The sequence below is a fragment of the Pararge aegeria genome, chromosome 25 (assembly GCF_905163445.1).
Source record: "Pararge aegeria chromosome 25, ilParAegt1.1, whole genome shotgun sequence".
NCBI classification, from domain to species: Eukaryota; Metazoa; Arthropoda; class Insecta; order Lepidoptera; family Nymphalidae; genus Pararge; species Pararge aegeria.
Window position 1 is genome coordinate 2866598 of NC_053204.1, and position 18782 is coordinate 2885379.

Here is an 18782-nt window from a genome sequence, read left to right on the forward strand (position 1 = left end):
TCACTAATTTATGTCCGTTTCTAGTTAAGTCGACTTTTAAAAATATTATCGTGGTACAAGTCGCGGCAAGTAAGTCTAGCGCTGAACGAAACGTGGAGGGGATAAACGCAAGGGTACTGTCGCGCAGGCAATACAATCATTACTTTAATTAATAAATAGTATTTAGCCATTAATTTAATAAAGTTATGATTATTATCCAATGAAAATGATATTATTTAATTGTAATTTGTGTGTTTGTGTGTAGTGTAAATGCATGTTTGAGTATATGTGTTTGTAATTATTATAGTTTAGAGTTTCAAGTTCCAAAGATTCCTTGTTATCTAGGCTATATTTTTTAACAAGTTTATGGGGAATAGAAAAATAAAAACATTCATGAAAACCATAACAAAAATTAACAGTAATAACAATACAATTCAGAACGCGACTGTACACTGGAAGTGCGCGGGGTGTCGTATCGGTACGGGAGACGGAATACGACTGGAGAGCCAATAAGCTGCGAACAATACTGACGCCCTCCCCGCGACCCTCTTACTCCCCCATGATACCTTATTTTCGACTTCTGCGCAATAACGGTCACCGCTAGACTTCCGTGCCGCTACTTATATGTACCCGTTGAATATGTAAGAAATTACTGATATATGTTATATATATGTTAACTAATAATACCACGCGGAAGTATGTTAGGTTATTTTCTTATTATATATTTTTTTTTTGCAGGCACTGTCACGAATGGTACTTGGAGAGCGCGAACCGGGCGGGCGCGTGCAAGTTTGCGCCTGACTGCTTCAAGACTTGCATAGACTGCGTCACTTGCATCAAATGCGCGCAGGTAACTAGCGACTGTTCACATTGTTCGAGTTCGCCTTCTTTTTATCGGTCGCTACTCGACTCGGTCAACACTTGACTAATGTAAACTAGGCTTAAGAGACAAATAATAGTAAGTGAATATTTAAGCGATTATAAGTATTAGTATAGATTTTTGTGTCAGAGCTTGTCCGGGGAAGTACTACCGTCATGTTTATTTCTGCCGCGGAGAAGAATTCTACGTTACGGTCTGAATGGCCGGGGTTGGCGGTGTGATTACAGATACAGAGATCTTTACTTACTTATCTTTACTTTACAGAAAAAAGTAATAAAAGATTGTTTAATAATAGAAAAAGTTAAAAAACATACATATACGTTCCCTTGACTTGCTCAGAGTGCCAAGTGTGAGATTTCCCAGCTACGTTTACTTGTTCTATTGTGTAAGTTAACTACGATTGGAAAGTATGGTATCGTGCGAGCGCCATCTTATCGTAAATAGAATGGCGCTCTTTGTATACCATACAAATCGCAGTTAACTTTCACGCAAGCTAATAAATAAACGCAAGTAGAAAATCTCACACTTGGCACTCTGTACAAACAGATGTGGTCAATACAAACTAATTAAAACATTCTAAGTGTTCACTTCAGCCATATTGAAGATAAAAGACCGACACGTGCATAGTACCTACGCTACGCGACGCAGAACTAATAATGATAAACTGGTGACCCCTAGGATAAAAGCGTTTCGGTTTCTCAGAGGCAGTAAATAATGTACATCTAAATCCTGTGAAGTATTATTTCGATTTTCATTTAAACGTTGTATATTTATTTATGGTTATCGTAATTTCGCAGTGTATGCTGTACCATTGCATGTCGGATGTGGAAGGCGAGTTCGTGATGCAGCCATGCGCTTGCGGACCCCCCACCAAGTCCTGCTCTAAACGGTAAGTAAAAAATAATAACAATTAACTAAGCTGCTAATGTTTTTTGAAGTTATACATCTTTTGGCGCGTTAGGGAATAATGATTAGATTAAAATTTTATGCTGCGCGCGCACACCGTCACAAAAAACTGACACCCTGAAGTTAGCTATAGTCAACAAAGTAAAAGTAAGGAAATCTACGTATATTTGCGTGAGAACTGACAACTGTATTAACGATATGAATTTATTTGTGAAATTTAAATAAACTTTATTCAGCGTCATAATAAAACTTTCAATGTATTAAATACCTTTTTTCTTTTGTAAGTGTCGTTTTTACTACTAACGTAAAATAAGGCAAAAGATAAAATTTTTGATATTTTTTTTATCTTGTTACGCCAAAGAAGTATAACTTTTAACGTGTGTACATAAAGTACACTCAGATTTTTTATTTTACCTCAAGTTAGCCCTTGACTGCTCTCTCACCTCGTGGTAAGTGATGATGCAGTCTAAGATGGCAGCGGACTAACCTGTAAGGGAATATAGTAGTCATACTCCTAATTGGTTTCTAGCTGTCGCTGTCGATGTCTCGCACTGGAAAACTATCGCTTAGCGGCACGTCTTTATCGGTAGGATGGTAACTAGCCACAGCCAAAGCCTCCCACCACACCAGAGAAAATTCAGATATTATATATTCCCAAATAGCCCCCTGCCAGGAATCGAACCCGGGACCTCCTACTTAAATTCACATCGCTCACCACTGTGCCAGTCAGGTAGGCATACTTTGATGACTTTGAAACTGTCGTGGGGCCCATTTCAACAATAAAGTACCAATAGTTGTGTTGAAGATTCCAAATCCAAATCTATAAGGAAATTAATGTCTGATAAGCGGGATAGAACAGTGGGTAGCACTTCGACCTCACTTTACACGGACGCACGTATAATTTTATGTGCGTTTTAAGCATTCAAAATATCGCGAAAACACCGTGAGGAAACCCGCATGCCTGAGAGTTCTCTTTAATGTTCTCAAAGGCGTCTGACGTCGACCGCACTTGGCTGGTTTAAAATCGTTAATTTTATTTATTCCAGATGGATCGGTCTAACCCTCCTCAGTTTCCTGGTGCCATGCCTCTGGTGTTACTTGCCTCTCCGGTGCGTACACAGGGCTGCCAGGGCCGTGAAACTCGCGGGCGGTGAACACTCACCGCAAATACTCAAGTAAACGCACAAGACGACAATTATGTTCAACGATATACACGTCACAAATAATTATATATATATATATATATATATATATATAACCTGATATAAAGATGGGCAATGGGAATGACACTTGCAAATAAAGCATTGAAAATCATCATTGAATGAACACCTAGTAAGTAATATGAGTCGGGATGGATAACAAAGGAATATGTTTAACGATTGTAATCCAATACAATATTATACACATACAAACAACTGTTTAACTTGGATATGGAGTAATGGATTTGATAATAAACATAAATGCAACGGAAGATATAGATAAAAAAAACATATTTTTAAGATAAACCTTTAGTTATATTAAGTATACACCGGTTACATGAGAATAAACATTAATGATCCGTGTTAAACGAAACTGATGCAGCATATGAACAATTAATTAATAATCCTTGGAAGAAATGGAGTTAATTTATTTCATTACAGTGACAGCAAGTTTAATAACATAATATATGGTTGAAGTAATCAAAATGATTGAAACATGATATATACAACGAAAGTAACTGGGCAAAAGTATACTATTGCTTATGGAAAATTAAGAAAAAAGGTAATGAATGAGATAAAATAGTGTTTAATTTATTAATACATGTGGCTGGAATTGCGTAAATGTAATAGTGCAGTTTAGAAGCGAAAAGTCAAAACATAAAATCAATGATCGCAAAACCATCAAAATTTCACGAATCAAAATGAAAAGGAAATGCAAAGAATACAAGTGGCTGAAATTGTTCAACGGAATAGTGCAATTGAATATGTGAACTGATATACACAAATAAGAAAGCGAACCAGGAATGGAAAACATTTTTATGGCAATCGATAGTAACCGCACAAATTATCTCAATGAAGTTGTCCAATGCAACAATTTTAATAGCATAAAATCTTTTTAATTAAATTATATTTATGGAAGTTACAAAATGACACACAAATGTGAGAACTTTATTTAAGGAAAAATATTTGCTTTAACTTATATTAATTGTACATCAGAATAATGTAGCATGATTATATTATACTTTTAATAAAACTAATAATATGTATGGAAGACTTTAAAGAAATTACCTCTATAATAAGCAAATCTATTTAATTACAAACAACAGTATGTATATTTATTGAAAGTATTTTTAGTATCCTCCAGATTTAGATTTATTCTGTATCATTTTATTATACAGACAAAAAGAAAGGCTAACTAACAATCCATTGTTGGTTACTAAATATTAACCAATGTTAAAAAGATAATTGTATCGATATTTACAAATTTTAAAACCATTTTACCAACAAAATGATTTGGGATGTTTCAATGAGATTCATTTTCACGAAACCATGATTGGTATTAAAAATATTAAGTATGTGTATTGTGTATAGTTAATAGTCTCAATTTTAAAAGTTATTCATTGAGAAATCAAGTGAATGGTGTAAACAGTGCGTTTGCGGTAAAGTTTTTGTAGAAAAAAAACGGTGGTGTTGGACATTTTTGTATAACGGCAACACCTGCAAAGTGAAGTGCATGTTGGAACACTGATTATATAATATTTGTGGTGTGGCAACATTCAAAATGTGAAATATTTAGTTTAAATCACATTTTTATACCAGTATTAATAAAACATGTGTAGTTTGTTGCCACAGTGAACATTTGGAGAAAAACATATATTATACTAAAGGAGCGTGTTTTTAAAAATTTATCTAACTATTCCTGCTTTTTTAATTCACCATGGTGAATGCACATATTTAATATTATATAACGTGCCATATATTATTAAAATGCTTATGTTTCAAATTAAGTGTTTCGTGTTACTTGTGGAACTCCCACAGACTACTTCATTGGTATTCTATATTTTTTGCTTATCGTTACATTGAATGTATCTATCGGTTTCAATATGAAACGTAAATATAGGTTACCTTTTCATAAATTCTATTTATTCTAATCTAGAATACAAAGTATATGTTTACAAGTTAACATAAATGTCTTCTCAATGTTATTGTGTTATGTATTTACTCTTTTAATTACATATACATATATATAATATATTTAGTCTATCTTCAAACAACAAAACAAACATGCATTAAATGTATTTCCGTCTTAATAAATATTACTAAGTATACATTGAAGAATTATTTCGTTATAATGAATTTATTTTCTTATAATGAAAAATTGTTTTTATATTATAATTAAACAGTTTTCTACCTGTGTAAAGTTCATTTTATTTGTATTTTGGATCTTTTTTAATGTATTATTAATGCAACTATTTATATTAAATAATTATTTATTACTTACGCAAATAACTTGCACTTTTGCTGCATTTGTAAGATATAATCGGGAACATTATTTTTTATAGAGTTTGAAGTTAGATTAAATTGATGTTACGTACAAATTTGCATTTCTTAAAAGATCTGAATTTCATTTTAATACGGGTCTCGTAGATGTGAAATCACATTTATTGTTGTTTCTATTTTTACTTTACTTACTTGAAAGTAATATTTAATCAAAACGTAATCGTAATGTCACTTTGAACGACGATTGTCATATTTAATTAGTGTTAGTGTGAGTGCGAACCAAGCTGTGAACTATTTGAGTAAAGCGACCATAATTCCACATATTTCAGCAAAATTGTTGAATATTAACCTTGTGCAATACGAAATTGTAAATAGAACATGCAAGATGTTCGAACATTCTGTAAAGGATTTAGCATTCTGTGGGAGACATGCTCGTGCTAACACAGTCTGCGGCTTGGTCTGCACTAACGATTACAGTTAATCTGTTAAAATTTTATCATAATATATGAATGTTCATGTGGTATTTACATATATTTCATTAAGGTGGAACCTCGCGATGCGAACCTATGAAATACAACGCGTTTGCTATCAAATATACACCCGGTATGATTCGGGTTTTCGTAGTAATATTGTCATTGTGTCATTGAAAATGCTACGCTTTGATTTGACTCAAATCGCGTTGATTTTCCTGGTATCGCGTCGCGTGTTTTAAGTATGTTCCACCCTTATAGATGTTAAGTCGCGTATTTTAGATCGTTCGCATTCTCTGTTTTCAATTCTAGTCTAGTTCTTTTAATATTTCTCTCATTCATACTCTTTATTTTGTATAACACATAATTCAGTTTAATTTTAAAATGAATAAAAAATGACCAAACTTTTTTGTATATTTATAAAAATAAGATTTCTCCACGGAGACGTTTTAGGTTGAAGTTATTGGACCTTGCACACTCGATCAAAAACATTTTAAAAAAAACAATATTTATTATTAATAACTAATGTAGGTATATAAAATCCCCACAATTATTGCAAGAAAAAGGGCTCACTTGCGATAATTCTTGTCGATTTTGTATATTGCTTTGTTGCAACTATATCTGAATTAATTTTTGGGTATGGTTCCAACGATGGTCAGGACCGAACTCTGTTCAATATCACGGAAACTTACCAGTGTGGAACGCCTAATAAAAGATACGTAAAACCTCTCCGTTATCGTTACTCTGCATTATAAATTCGGATTATTAAAAAAAGATTTACTAAAAAAAAACCATTGTGAAATTTAACTGTTTTTAAAAATATAATATTATGATATATAAAAAAAAAAAAAATCATCATTACTTTCCTGTTTTTTAAGTGTTAACTAGAATATTAAAGAGACTATGTTTTAGGTATCTTGTAAGAGAGTTTAAAACTTATGTGTTTTAGTGAATTAGTACACTATATAATAATAATCTCACTAAAATCTAATAAAACCAAAGTTATGGGTGCGGCGAATAAGTGCGCCGCTGCCATTGTATGTGGTTGTTTACATAAAAGATAAATAAATGTATTTAAAAGATTTAATTAATAAATAATAATACGAAAAATATTTGAAATCGTTTTATTTTATTGGTGCTTTTTCCAATGTATTATAAATTAGAAAAGAATACAATATTATTTTTATTTAAGAGCACAACATAAATACAATGGAAAATTTGTGATTTTTTTAATTTCTGGTTTTTTCTAGTCTGTTGTTAGTTACCGACAAAGAGGTTACAAGTTAGCGCTCAAGTACATTGCTGTAACAGGTTAGCAGTTATCTTAACCCCCGCTATCTTTATCATCATCAAGAATTAGTAACTACAAATAACTACGAATAAAAAACCCGATTAAGAATAAAACTAGTAACTAACTAGTTTAAAACAACATGACATCATATTAGTTTTCATTAATACGTGTATGTGTGCGCGTGTGAATTATCGTTTAACCATAAGGCCATAGGCTTTTCCCTGTCTCTATAGTTATCTCTGATCGTATTTGACCTTAGATGAAAACAGCAATAAAAACAAAAATAAAATGAAAACAATGTTTTGGTAAAATTGTTAATACTAATGCAAGTATATAATAAATGGAGAAGTTCTTTCCAAAATATTGATCCCAAGAAAAAGTGGTGGAATAAAGATTTTACAACATATCCATGTAGATATATATCTATATATAGAGCAACTTAATATAAATATAAAATATTTACAATGACCTTATCACATGTTACTAAGAAAAGGAACGTACAAATAAAACGTAACTTACATTAATGGACTGATTTATCAAATAAAAATATACGATTGAGAATTTTCAAAATAGTCTGTCTGATAGAATTATAACGATAAAAATAAAAAATCGGATCATCCAATGAAAAACAAGAATGTCAAGAATGAAATTAAGATGGCCGCGCTGCAAAATGGCGTTTCCCGCCCTCCGCTTGACAGTTCGTTGAGCCGTTCGAAAACGTGCGCCTGTGTTATGTTGAACGGCTCCGGAAATTCTATCTCTTCTAATATCGGTGTGATATCTGTATACTCTGAGGTCGATGGAGGTGTTCTCCCAGCTGTAACAAAGTTTACAATTAAAAGATATTTTGCAGGAATTAGCCACTCAAAAAAAAAAACCCGTCCCTGGTTCTCAAATTTTACAGACCATTTATTTTCTCGGAATAATAAGTATCTATCCAATGACTGTCAATGTTAAGAAACTTTATTTTCTTTAATCCAGTGGGAACAGTTACCAGGTGCTTGTTCGCTATAAAAAAGTATCTTAAAACCTTAAATTAATCATTGCCAAAATGCTGGTAGAGGTTAATAGCTCTGTGTAATAGAAAACGAGCAACTAACTAAAAGAACAAAAGAACACATACACTGTAACAGTATTTAATTTTAAAATTGTCACCGCTCACATTAAGTTTTCATCGGTATGCTCTCTGACCAGCTTGTATACTCATCGCCTTTTTCCTTTTCCACTGTGCTTCGTTAAATCTTAACTAGTAATAGAATGTTGAACAGTTTGTTTGGTTGATTGAGCTACTCTCAGAAAATACTGGGACGAATTGGAAAAGTGTTTTCGTGCTAGATAGTCCATTTATCAAGGAACCGCATTTTTCGTATCAAACCACCAATAGGTCTGCCTTTTAAGGTTCATAATCCGCGGACGAAGTCTAAAAGAATATACAGTAATTACCTCCAGGTTCGGTGGCGAAATGCAAAACAGCCGATGGTTTACTCCAACCAAACCTGAAAACATAATATATAATTAATTAAGGCTACTGGTTATTTTTGAAAGAATTGTCTTATTTTGCAAAGTTCAGAAATCGAATACATATCACGTTCATAGTAAATAATTATTTGGTTTATGAAAGTTACCAGTTTCTGGACGTAACTATCGCTTCGTACACTGTGGAGGGAGTGAGGCCTCTAACTGTATAAGTTGCGCTGTGGATAGGACCTGTAAAAAGAAAACCATTTCTTATTGCCAACATAAATATTGAACTGCCTCTAGTGGTTATTGGTAAGATTGTGCCATGGATCACAAGGCCCTGGGATCGATTACCGGGTAAGAAAAAAACTTGTACGAGTATAGGTTTGTTACGACATGCATACAAAGCGACGGATTTCACGAACAGTAATGCTTAGAAATTTAGTATAACATGATATAATAATCGTTAAAGCCCGACATTTCCGCATTGTAGCGTGTCGGGTTTATGCAGTGAAATCCTCTACATCCGTGTTCATTAGAATATAATGTAAAATAATCAACCTACAAATAATTTCCTGTTTACAAAAAATAGGATCGCCTGAAACAATCGATGAAATGACGAAAAATCAGTCTTGTGTGTTTTGTCAGAAAAGTTTTGAACGAAAGGAATGAATAAATAGATATACACACAGAGAACTATTAATAATGTACACAACAGAAAAAAAGATCATTATAGGTTTAAAAAACTCTAAAAATAGGTGTCTGTGTCTCACCATCACTGGAGTCTCCGGGCACTACAATCTTGCTCCAAAGATTAGCCGGGGGCTCCGTCGTGAAGGCATCTGGCTCCGGGGTAGAAATACGCCCGTAGTACGGACGCAGCCATAGGTGATATTCTGATAATGGAAATTAGTATATTATTATATATACTATATTTACGCAATTAAAATAAATCCAAAGAATGGCTACTGTACACTACAAATGATTGCATTTGAAAATGGCGTCATACGGCCGCCATATTGAATTTTCAAAAAAATAATAGTAAGTAGTATCAAGAGCTGTTTGACAGAGCTCCTGCAGTAAAGAAGAAATAAAACTCACCAATGATAGTGGAGTAAGAATCCACTTCCCAAATAAGCGTGAAGCTAGTAGATGTAGCCTTATTCAGCACGGGGTCCACTTTGAAAGAGGCCACATTCGGTACCCCTGGAACACATACCAATCGCTTACTTTATCACCTTATTACTGGACCACTTCAGAGCACGGGTCTTCTATCAGTGTGAGAAAAATAAATAAATAAACTAAGACAATACACACATCCCCATCTAGCCCCAAAGTAAGCGTAGCTTGTGTTGTTTTATGAATAGCTAGCTGTACTCTGCCACGCTTCGCTGTGGTACATTGTGATTGAATGGTTGAGAAAAATAGATAAAAACAATCCTTGATGCGTATTATAATATCATGCTAAAATATCAGCCCGATCGGTGCAGAACTTTTTGAGTTTTGAAGCGCACACAAACCAACATAACATGTTAATATATATATATAGATATACAGACAAATATTTTCCAGTTATGGGAATCCAACCTACAGCCCACAGCCTCGGACTCAGAAAGGAGCTTCGCTGTAAACTGCGCCAATCGACCTTCAAAAGTTAAGGCCGTAGTCCACCACTGGGGCACTGGCCAAGTACGGATCTCTCTTGTTCTCAGGGTGTTTACTGTTATACATAACGTGCCGCTTACGTCCGACAAGTTTCAAAATTCAATTCAAAATTCTGTACCTACAGGACAGACAGACATCCATAAAGTATTAGTAAGGATTCAATCATACACCTACCTGTCAATTTGAAAGCCACATCAGCCATGCCCAGTTTGTTCTCAGCACGGAACGTGTAGTTGCCAAGGTCGGATTTCCTCACATTGCGGAAGATCAACTGATGAACGTTGTCCCTCACCATTATTAACACCCTGCCGACATTTATTCATTTTATACCCGTAGAGGGTGACCTCTGCAGGTGAAGCAGGCCGTTGCCTCCAATCAAGGTAAAACCCGTGAAGAGCACGGCTGCGCTCTTCACGGGTTTTACCTTGATTGGAGTTTACCTAGACCGCCTTTTGGAGTCGACTGACTATGTTACTCTTTTTGGGATCGGACGCAAAGAGAGCGGTATCGTTCGAGAATTGGGCTGCTTTGACGGTTTGTACGTCTCGAAGAACGTCGCTCGCGAATAGCGTGTACAGAAGCGGGGAGAGTGCGGAGCCCTGAGGGACACCCGCTCGGATCAGTCTAGGAGAAGATTGTGTACCTTTGAGATGGTAGCGAAAGGTGCGATCGACAACAATGGTACGAGTCTGACTGGCACGCTAATTTTAGCGTGCCAGTCAGACTCGTACCATTTGGTCAAGCTTGTATGCCAAGCCAGCGTGCTAGATCTAATCAAAGGCCTTGGCTATATCGAAGAACAGAGAGCGAGTGAGGTTGAACTCTCGAATGATGTGCTCCGTGAGGCGTTGCGCTTGGTCGACGCAAGAGTGTTTGGCTCGAAAGCCAAATTGCTCGTCGTTGAGGACTTCCTTCTCCCCGACAACTGCTTTGAATTTGTTGAGGATGACCTTCACGTATACCTTTGCTAAGGCGTTGAGCAGGCTAATAGGGACATAGCTAGAGGTAAAGTTCACGGGGTTTACCCAACTTGTTGATGCTCATGACCGTTGCTTCCTTCAGTTCCTTCCACCTGTCGAGGAAGTAGCAAATTACCAAGAAAACGTTGAAAGTGACCACCAGTAATTTAGGCTGATTATTTGTCTGGACCTGGGGCTTTCTTAGAGTGAAAGCCCCCGATAATACTACTTCAGTCAGTTTTCGGATGGACACTTGCCGTTAACCACCCAGTCGCGTAGGACTCCCGCTTTTGTAACGCTTGGGATTCCTAGAACCTTCTTTACTCGGAAATCGTAAACAAAGGAACGATCTAGAAACTTTTTGAACTATGCCTATTCTCGGAATTGTCTTGTTGTTTCGTAGGTAGGTAACCTAATCCACATAAACACTTAACGTTCGTAAAGTTAAGATTCTTTGAAAAAATAAATTTTGAAAATAGTTTCTTACCTGTCGTCAGTTTTAACAGGTTTCCCATCTCTGTACCACGCCGCCCTTGCAGTTGGTATAGCAAACTCTAGTTTAGCAGCCAGCGCCGCTCGCAGTCCTAGAGCTGTGTGGACGAAACTCCTGTCCGTTGTTACAACCGGCGCATCTACAAGATTCAACGGTTCATGACAAGATGTCCTATTGTCGTAGAAGTCCTATTATAGTATAAAGGACTACGTAAACGATAAAAAAGCTTGTGTGTGAATTATTATTGTTCTAACCTCTCAGGGTTGCTCTTCTTATAATTTTAAATGATAATGTGAGATGGTGATATCAAAATAAAAACCCGGCTAAGTTTGTTGCGGGCTTCTTCTTATACCGGGACGCGTTTGGAACTTTAGTTTTAAGTTTACGAATGTGGTTTTCGCCATCATCTCACTACCGTGTAATTCTCATATACGCAACAAAAGTGCCACTAGTAATTTTTTAATTTGACTCTTGACTTTGATGTTGCCTTTATTTCGGTTTTTCAAAATCGAAAAAATCGTGGCAGGCGTATTTTCGAAAATCGTTGAATGCTTCTTTCTATTCAAAAACAAAGAAATGTTTTCTTCGAGTCATATTTTCTTTCTACAGTATTAAGAGTACCTTCCGTTCAGGTGACATAACAAAACTCCACCCTGTATACATCAATGGCGTGCACAGGGTTTTTGCCTAAGGTAGGCATAAAACAAGATGATGACATAAATCCTCCTCTATCTATTGTCCTCTATAAAAATGTTAGGATAGGCATTGCTTTTGTGCATATATAAAGTGCGCGCAACTGATATATAGTATACATGTAGCTCATGCAAAGCGTTCGATATCGATTACGACGACAACGTAATGCCAGTTTCATGATGTTTGTTCACCAAAAAAGTCTTCAACGCGCCAAGAAACGCTCACCCTGTATTATAACAGTAATAGATGCGGTGACCGGGTCGCCGACCCCGTTGCTGGCCGTGCACTCGTACACGCCGGCCAACAAGCGGTGCTCCGCGCGGAATCGAATCCGCGACCTGTGCTCCAACAGCGCCATGGGCTCACCCTTAAAAGAACCGATTTTCATTAATCTGCATATAAACAGAGCAAAGTTCGCAGCGCATGCAGCCTGGGAATGTTTTTTTCAATATTCCATAGCTTAGGTTATGCGACATTTGCGATGCTCCGTAGAAACCGATTAGGGGCAGATATGTTTTTAATATGATTGTCATACATCTAAAAGGCTAGCCGGCTACCATTTTGGCCCGCATCATCACTTACCACCGTCCACCAAGTACGATTGCTACATGTAGTAAAATATGTATATACATATATATACTATCTTTATATATATTTATCTTGTGTGCGTGTGTATGTCACTAAACTCCTCCTAAACGGCTGGACCGATTTGAATGATTTTTTGGTATGCGTTTGGGTGGGACAGATGGTGCTGGGGTCCGCTAGTACATATATATATATATATATATAATATTTGTCGGCGCCAATATGACGACAACAGACGAAGGCGACCGACACGGGCCGAAGGGAACGCGGCGCCACTAGTGCAGTAACAAGTGACAAAAATTAGACAATTAATTACGATAAAGAATACTATTTGAACGTACGCAACGCGACGTAACGTGTTGATTAATTTTGCGTTTTCTTAAATGGTGATTTATGACATCTTTCAACAATTGTAAAATAATCATACATAAAATTGAATGTCGCACTATCCCGTTTTCCGTACCAAAGATGCCAACCAAAGGTTGTCTGGAGGAGATCGGTTCAAGCGATAAGGCCGCCTTTGCGCATATATATTTATTTACCTTTGGTTTTGTTGATTTGTATTTTTTTCTGTTTGTGCAATAAAGGCTTTCTATCTATCTATCTGTCTACGATTGCAGTCAGGTCGAGTCGTGAAATTATGAAGATAAAAGTAGCAAAGTACATACGTTTTTTCTCCAGTTGACTATAGGGGGTGGAGAGCCCGTGGTTTCGCAACCAATATCCACGTATTCACCCTTCTTCACTTCCAGGAAACTGTCGTCCGGAAGTGTTCTGACGGTGGGAGCGTCTGGAACCAGAAATATTAACATTGTAAACGTAGAATGTCCCGATTCTGTTACTTTAACGATAAGTTGCAAATTAGTCACCCTACCTATTACGGTCGTCAACCATACTAGAAAATAGAGTGTTTTTTTACAGTCGTAAAACCTTGCATAAAGCGACACTTGCTTCCTATATTCGAGACATACTAAACTTGCAAATAAGACAATTGCGACCATGGCACGTACTAAACTTGCATAAAAACACTTACGACCTGTAAACGAGAGGTACCTACTAAACTTGCATAAAAAAGACTTGCCAAACTTGAACACCTATACACTACACGTACTATACCAGCATTAAAGACACTTTCGATCTGTACACGAGACTTACTAAACTTGCATTAAAGAGACTTGCAACCCGTATACGAGACTTACTAAACTTGCATCAATGAAACTAACAACCTGTATACGAGACGTACTGAACTTTCATAAAAGACACTTGCAACCAGTATACGAGATGTTCTAAACTTGCAAAAAATACAGTTACTGCCTATATTCGAGACGTACTAAACTTGCATATAAGACACATGCGACCTGTACATGGCACGTACTAGACTTGCATAAAAAACGCTAGTGACTTCTAAATAAGTACTTACATTGTACTTCTATTGTGTGCGATTGCCTAATTGGACCCCATGGCTCTGGGCGTATCACCTGAAAATAATAATTATTAGATATATAGCTTATATCCAAGAATTTAATACAGAATACGTTATCCCCAAAAGGATAACTTCATTGGCGCAACGGTGAGCGCTATAAATTTAAATAGGAGGTCCCGGGTTCCACCCTATTTGTTACAACCCTACGGGCAAAACCGTGCCCCTAGCGATTTAGTGTTCGTAGAAACCGATTAGGGGTGCGACTAACACACTCCCTAACAGGTTAGCCCGCTTCCATCTTAGACAGCATCATCACTTGCCACCAGGTAAGATTGCAGACAAGGGCTAAGTTGTAGTGGAATAAATTGTAACAATATAAATATTAGAAGCAAAAATAAACTCGTTGTGCAGTTTACTAGGCTACACAAAATTGCAAATTCATTCAAGGGCAATTGTGTATTATTTTATAACAAATTACCAAATGAAATCTTTGAGTTGTCTCTCAATAAGTTCAAAGTTTATATAAAACGTAAGCTTACAGAAAAATCCTATTATAACATTAAGGATTATTTAAACGATAAAAAAGCTTGGTGTGAATTGCTCTAGCTTTATAGCTTAATTTAAATTTACTGGAAGATGGTGATAACAAAAAAAAAATTTACCCGGCTAAGTTTGTTGTGGGCTCTTCTTAGACCAGGGCGCGTTTGGAACCCTCGTAGCTTTAGATTTAAGTTGGCGAACGAAGTTATCACCATCCCGTTACAATTATGTAAACAAATATGTATGAACGCTTCATAAGTGCCTGTGATAGGCCTAAATGAATAAAGAAATTTTGAATTTTGAATTTAAATATAAAAAAGTAACCAGGATCAGTTAGCAATGTCTATGTGAGAGGTCCCGGGTTCGAATCCTTGCAGGTTCAATTTGGAAGTTTATATTAACTTTCTTATATTGACTAGTCTGTTAAAAGGTTACAATTTTACCAACAAAGACGTGCTGCCAAGCGATTTAATGTTCGGGGGGTCCACTTCACTGTCGGAGGGCAGAGTTCGAATCCTAGCACGCATCTCTAACTTGCCTAAGTTTTATAAATTAAAAATGTATATATAAATAATATAAATATATTACGACAATACACACATCGCCATCTAGCCCCAAAGTAAGCGTAGCTTGTTTTATGGGTACTAAGATGACTGTTGAATATTTTTCTAAATAATATACATAAATACTTAGAATATACATATAAACACCCAGAAACTGAAAAACATTCATGGGAATCGAACCCACGGCCTTGGACTCAGAAAGCAGGATCGCTGCAAACTGCGCCAATCGGCCGTCATAATATAAATATAAAAGTTTCCGCCGCCGCCGTATAAAAATTTTCGGAACTGACAGAACTGACAGTTACTTTTCCGGCATAAAACGTATTCTGTATCGAATTCTATGCAGTCTAAGATAAGTCTTATATTAAGCCCATAACTCAAAGAGATTTTTACGTGACACCGTACCGTAACGCATAATTTCTTAGCGGCACGTCTTTGTCGGTTACAATACAATATTGACACAAAAATTTTAAGTGGCAACCTTAATAGCGGCTAACAAATAAGGGGTTAGTGTTTTTGAACAACAGATTACTTAATTGCTAATTGCGCAACATACGGGAGGCATCGCAAAACATTTGAACGAATTGGTTAATTGCGTAATAACGCACGATACTTCAGTGTTTTGAACTGCCCGCCTTTAGTGATGTGTCGTGTACATTTATTTTTAATTTCAACTTATTTATATCAACATTTGACATCCATTTTGCATTTCAGTAATGGTGAATATTAGTTAAGTTTAAAGTGGAACGATAGAGTTGAAAAACAAACAAAATCTTCGTAATCGTTCCCATCGTGCACAGGGTTCCTTACCAGGGTATGCGAACAGCAGGAAAATTGCATAAAACGGCAAAAAATCTCCTCCTGTACGAGTAATATATCAATTTTAGGGTAGGCAGTGCTTTTGCGCCTGTATGAAGTGCACGCCACTCCTGTATTGGGCTGGTAATGGATTGATAATGTATAGTCCATTAGTTTAAAGAAAATTCCACTAATTAGTCTATAAGTTTAGTGTCAACTTAGAATCATACCCATTTCAAGACTCACTAACCCAAAAATCTATTAGGGGCAACATGTAGGTAGTTACTTATAAATCTTGCGTCTTTTTTTTTTTTTTTTAAATATATAGACAAGTGCTTGACTGCAATCACACCTGATGGTAAATGATGATGCAGCCTAAGATGAAGCGCGCTTGCCTAGAAGATGCTTATTCACTCTTATCAAAATTAAGCTTAATTTATACTCCGCGAAAAGCAGGAGAATCTGTGTGGTGTAATTTATAATTTCTTCAATCCTTATACTCCACACCACACAGATCCTCGGCAATACACCCTCTACGCACGTTTCGCTCCGAAACCGCATGGATTTCCGCAAAGTAACGCCTGCTTCTATACACTATTCACTCTTGATTTGAAGGTACGCAGATTATAGGTATCAGGGAAGACGGAAGACGGAAGACGGGAGGTCATTCCAGGCCTTTGCGGTGCGGATCAGAAAGGAAGAAACAAAACGCTTCGTACGTGTTGATGGTATTTCAACCACGTAACGGTGCAGATTCTTTCGGTGCCTCGCAGTTCGATGGCCTCTGTCGGGATTCGCAATTTCAAATTAATAGCTGACCCGTGCAACTTCGTCATTACCGGGAAACACGAATATAATGACATTTTCTAAAAATGAATCCTAACTAGATCGATTCATCGCCCCCGAAACCCCCTGTATACTAAATTTCATGAAAATCGTTGGAGCCGATTCCGAGATTCCAATCAAATACAAGAATTGCTCGTTTAAAGATGTAAGATAAGATATTGCATATTAATTTTTAAGTGTTTATTTTTTGTTTCAACTTTAATTTTATCTTTACTTCTTTTTTAATTAAATTCCAAGTTGTGTACACGTACTTTGGATTGTAGCTTAGATCTACTTTTAGTTATTACCTGTTTTGTGTACCTAATAACAATAAACAAAAATTCCGAACGCAGGACCTCGTTGTATAACATAATAGATATATCAATAACCGAACACTTCATCTGCCAGGGAGGTCGTCAATGATGAAGGCGCATCATCTGCGATCTTTACTGTTTTCTTGTAATTCCGTAGGAAACGATTATTTTCATGGGATAAAAAGATTTTGTTTGTTTTTCGACTCTATCGTTGCATTTCAAACTTAACTAACATTCCCATAAATAATACATATTATGTATGTTATAGATTTATATATATCTATATCTATATATATAAAAGAAAGGTGTGTTAGTTACACCATTTATAACTCAAGAACGGCTGGACCAATTTTGACGTGACAACGTTTTATAATTTCGATGGAGCCGGCTGCACGCACGAAAAAACATGACGCATGCGGCGTTACCTCGCTCTGAGGCGTTCCATTCAAGGCTGGAAGTGCAAGCGAGAGCGCGGAACGAGCGACAAAGAGGCACAGTCGGCCTCCGCGTTCGACATCTGTCTCTCTCCTACTTGAGTGAGCGATGCGTCCGCGTGGACAGCTTCTATACAATAATACATTTACATGTTTTCGGCAAGGATGAAGTGCAGTGAAAAGTGAATGTGGTGACAATTGTTTATAGCAATGATAATATCTATGAAACAAATAAAATTAAATTTTTTTTATGAAAAATGCAACCAGTCCATCAGTATTTTCTTACGACGTTGTCACGTTCAGCTATTGTCAGTAAGCCGACTTTACAGACAACCAATTTTTTATGATATTTGATTTTTTGGATTCCTCCATTAACCATCACTTTGGATGGAATGGAAGTGAAGTCGTGCTCCTACACAATGCGCTATCACCGCTTAGATAGACAAAAATTTACTTAAAACATTAAAAGGCAAAACTCCGAAGGATCTTGATAGTGTGAGGCACTGAGAGACAATGCAGTCCTATACAAAATCTGTCAGATGAAATGACAGATTTTGTATAGGACTGCATTGTATCATTTGTTAAATACAAGCTACTGCCCGCGACTACGTATGCGTGGACTTCAGAACTTGGTCTAAAGCTTCGCTCGTTAAAAACTTTCAATTCTCCCTCGACTGCATTATCGGAAGGCACCAGTTGTCATTACAATCAAGGGATAATTTTAACAACAATTAACCATTTATTTATTTACTAGCTGTTGCCCGCGACTTCGTTTGCGTATGATTTAGTTTTTTATGTGGCATTAAATTTAGTTGTAGTTCTAAAAAGTCACAGTTAGCCGCTATACCCAAGTGGTTAACTGTGTGTGTGCTACTACTAGTTAGTAAAACCTGGCGGCGAAAACGTAGACTGTGTGTATTAGAAAACAATAAACCTATCCTGCTGTTCGCGGAGTATAGCAAATTAAGCTTCATTTTCATAATATAGTAAAAGTCACAGTTAGCCGCTATACCCAAGTGGTTAACTG

The 18782-nt window shown here is 36.4% G+C and overlaps 2 protein-coding genes across 3 annotated transcripts in view; one reads left to right on the plus strand and one right to left on the minus strand.

Moving 5' to 3' along the window:
* Positions 1-3008, plus strand: part of LOC120634826 (sprouty-related, EVH1 domain-containing protein 1) — a 28942-nt gene extending 25934 nt beyond the window's left edge. For both annotated transcript variants that reach the window (XM_039905651.1, XM_039905652.1), the window contains exons 10-12: positions 718-829; positions 1657-1748; positions 2812-3008. In XM_039905651.1, the coding sequence (XP_039761585.1) occupies positions 718-829; positions 1657-1748; positions 2812-2944 (337 nt within the window). In that variant the 3' untranslated portion in view covers positions 2945-3008. The remainder of the gene's footprint in view (positions 1-717; positions 830-1656; positions 1749-2811) is intronic.
* Positions 3009-6857: 3849 nt separating this feature from the next.
* The window catches only part of LOC120634825 (neurotrimin-like), a 28873-nt gene continuing 16948 nt past the window's right edge, over positions 6858-18782 (minus strand). The window contains exons 3-12 of the mRNA XM_039905649.1: positions 14279-14336; positions 13527-13648; positions 12499-12640; positions 11575-11719; positions 10303-10433; positions 9565-9669; positions 9237-9359; positions 8631-8712; positions 8449-8501; positions 6858-7822 (exon numbers count right to left, since the gene is read on the minus strand). Of these exons, the coding sequence (XP_039761583.1) occupies positions 7620-7822; positions 8449-8501; positions 8631-8712; positions 9237-9359; positions 9565-9669; positions 10303-10433; positions 11575-11719; positions 12499-12640; positions 13527-13648; positions 14279-14336 (1164 nt within the window). The 3' untranslated portion in view covers positions 6858-7619. The remainder of the gene's footprint in view (positions 7823-8448; positions 8502-8630; positions 8713-9236; positions 9360-9564; positions 9670-10302; positions 10434-11574; positions 11720-12498; positions 12641-13526; positions 13649-14278; positions 14337-18782) is intronic.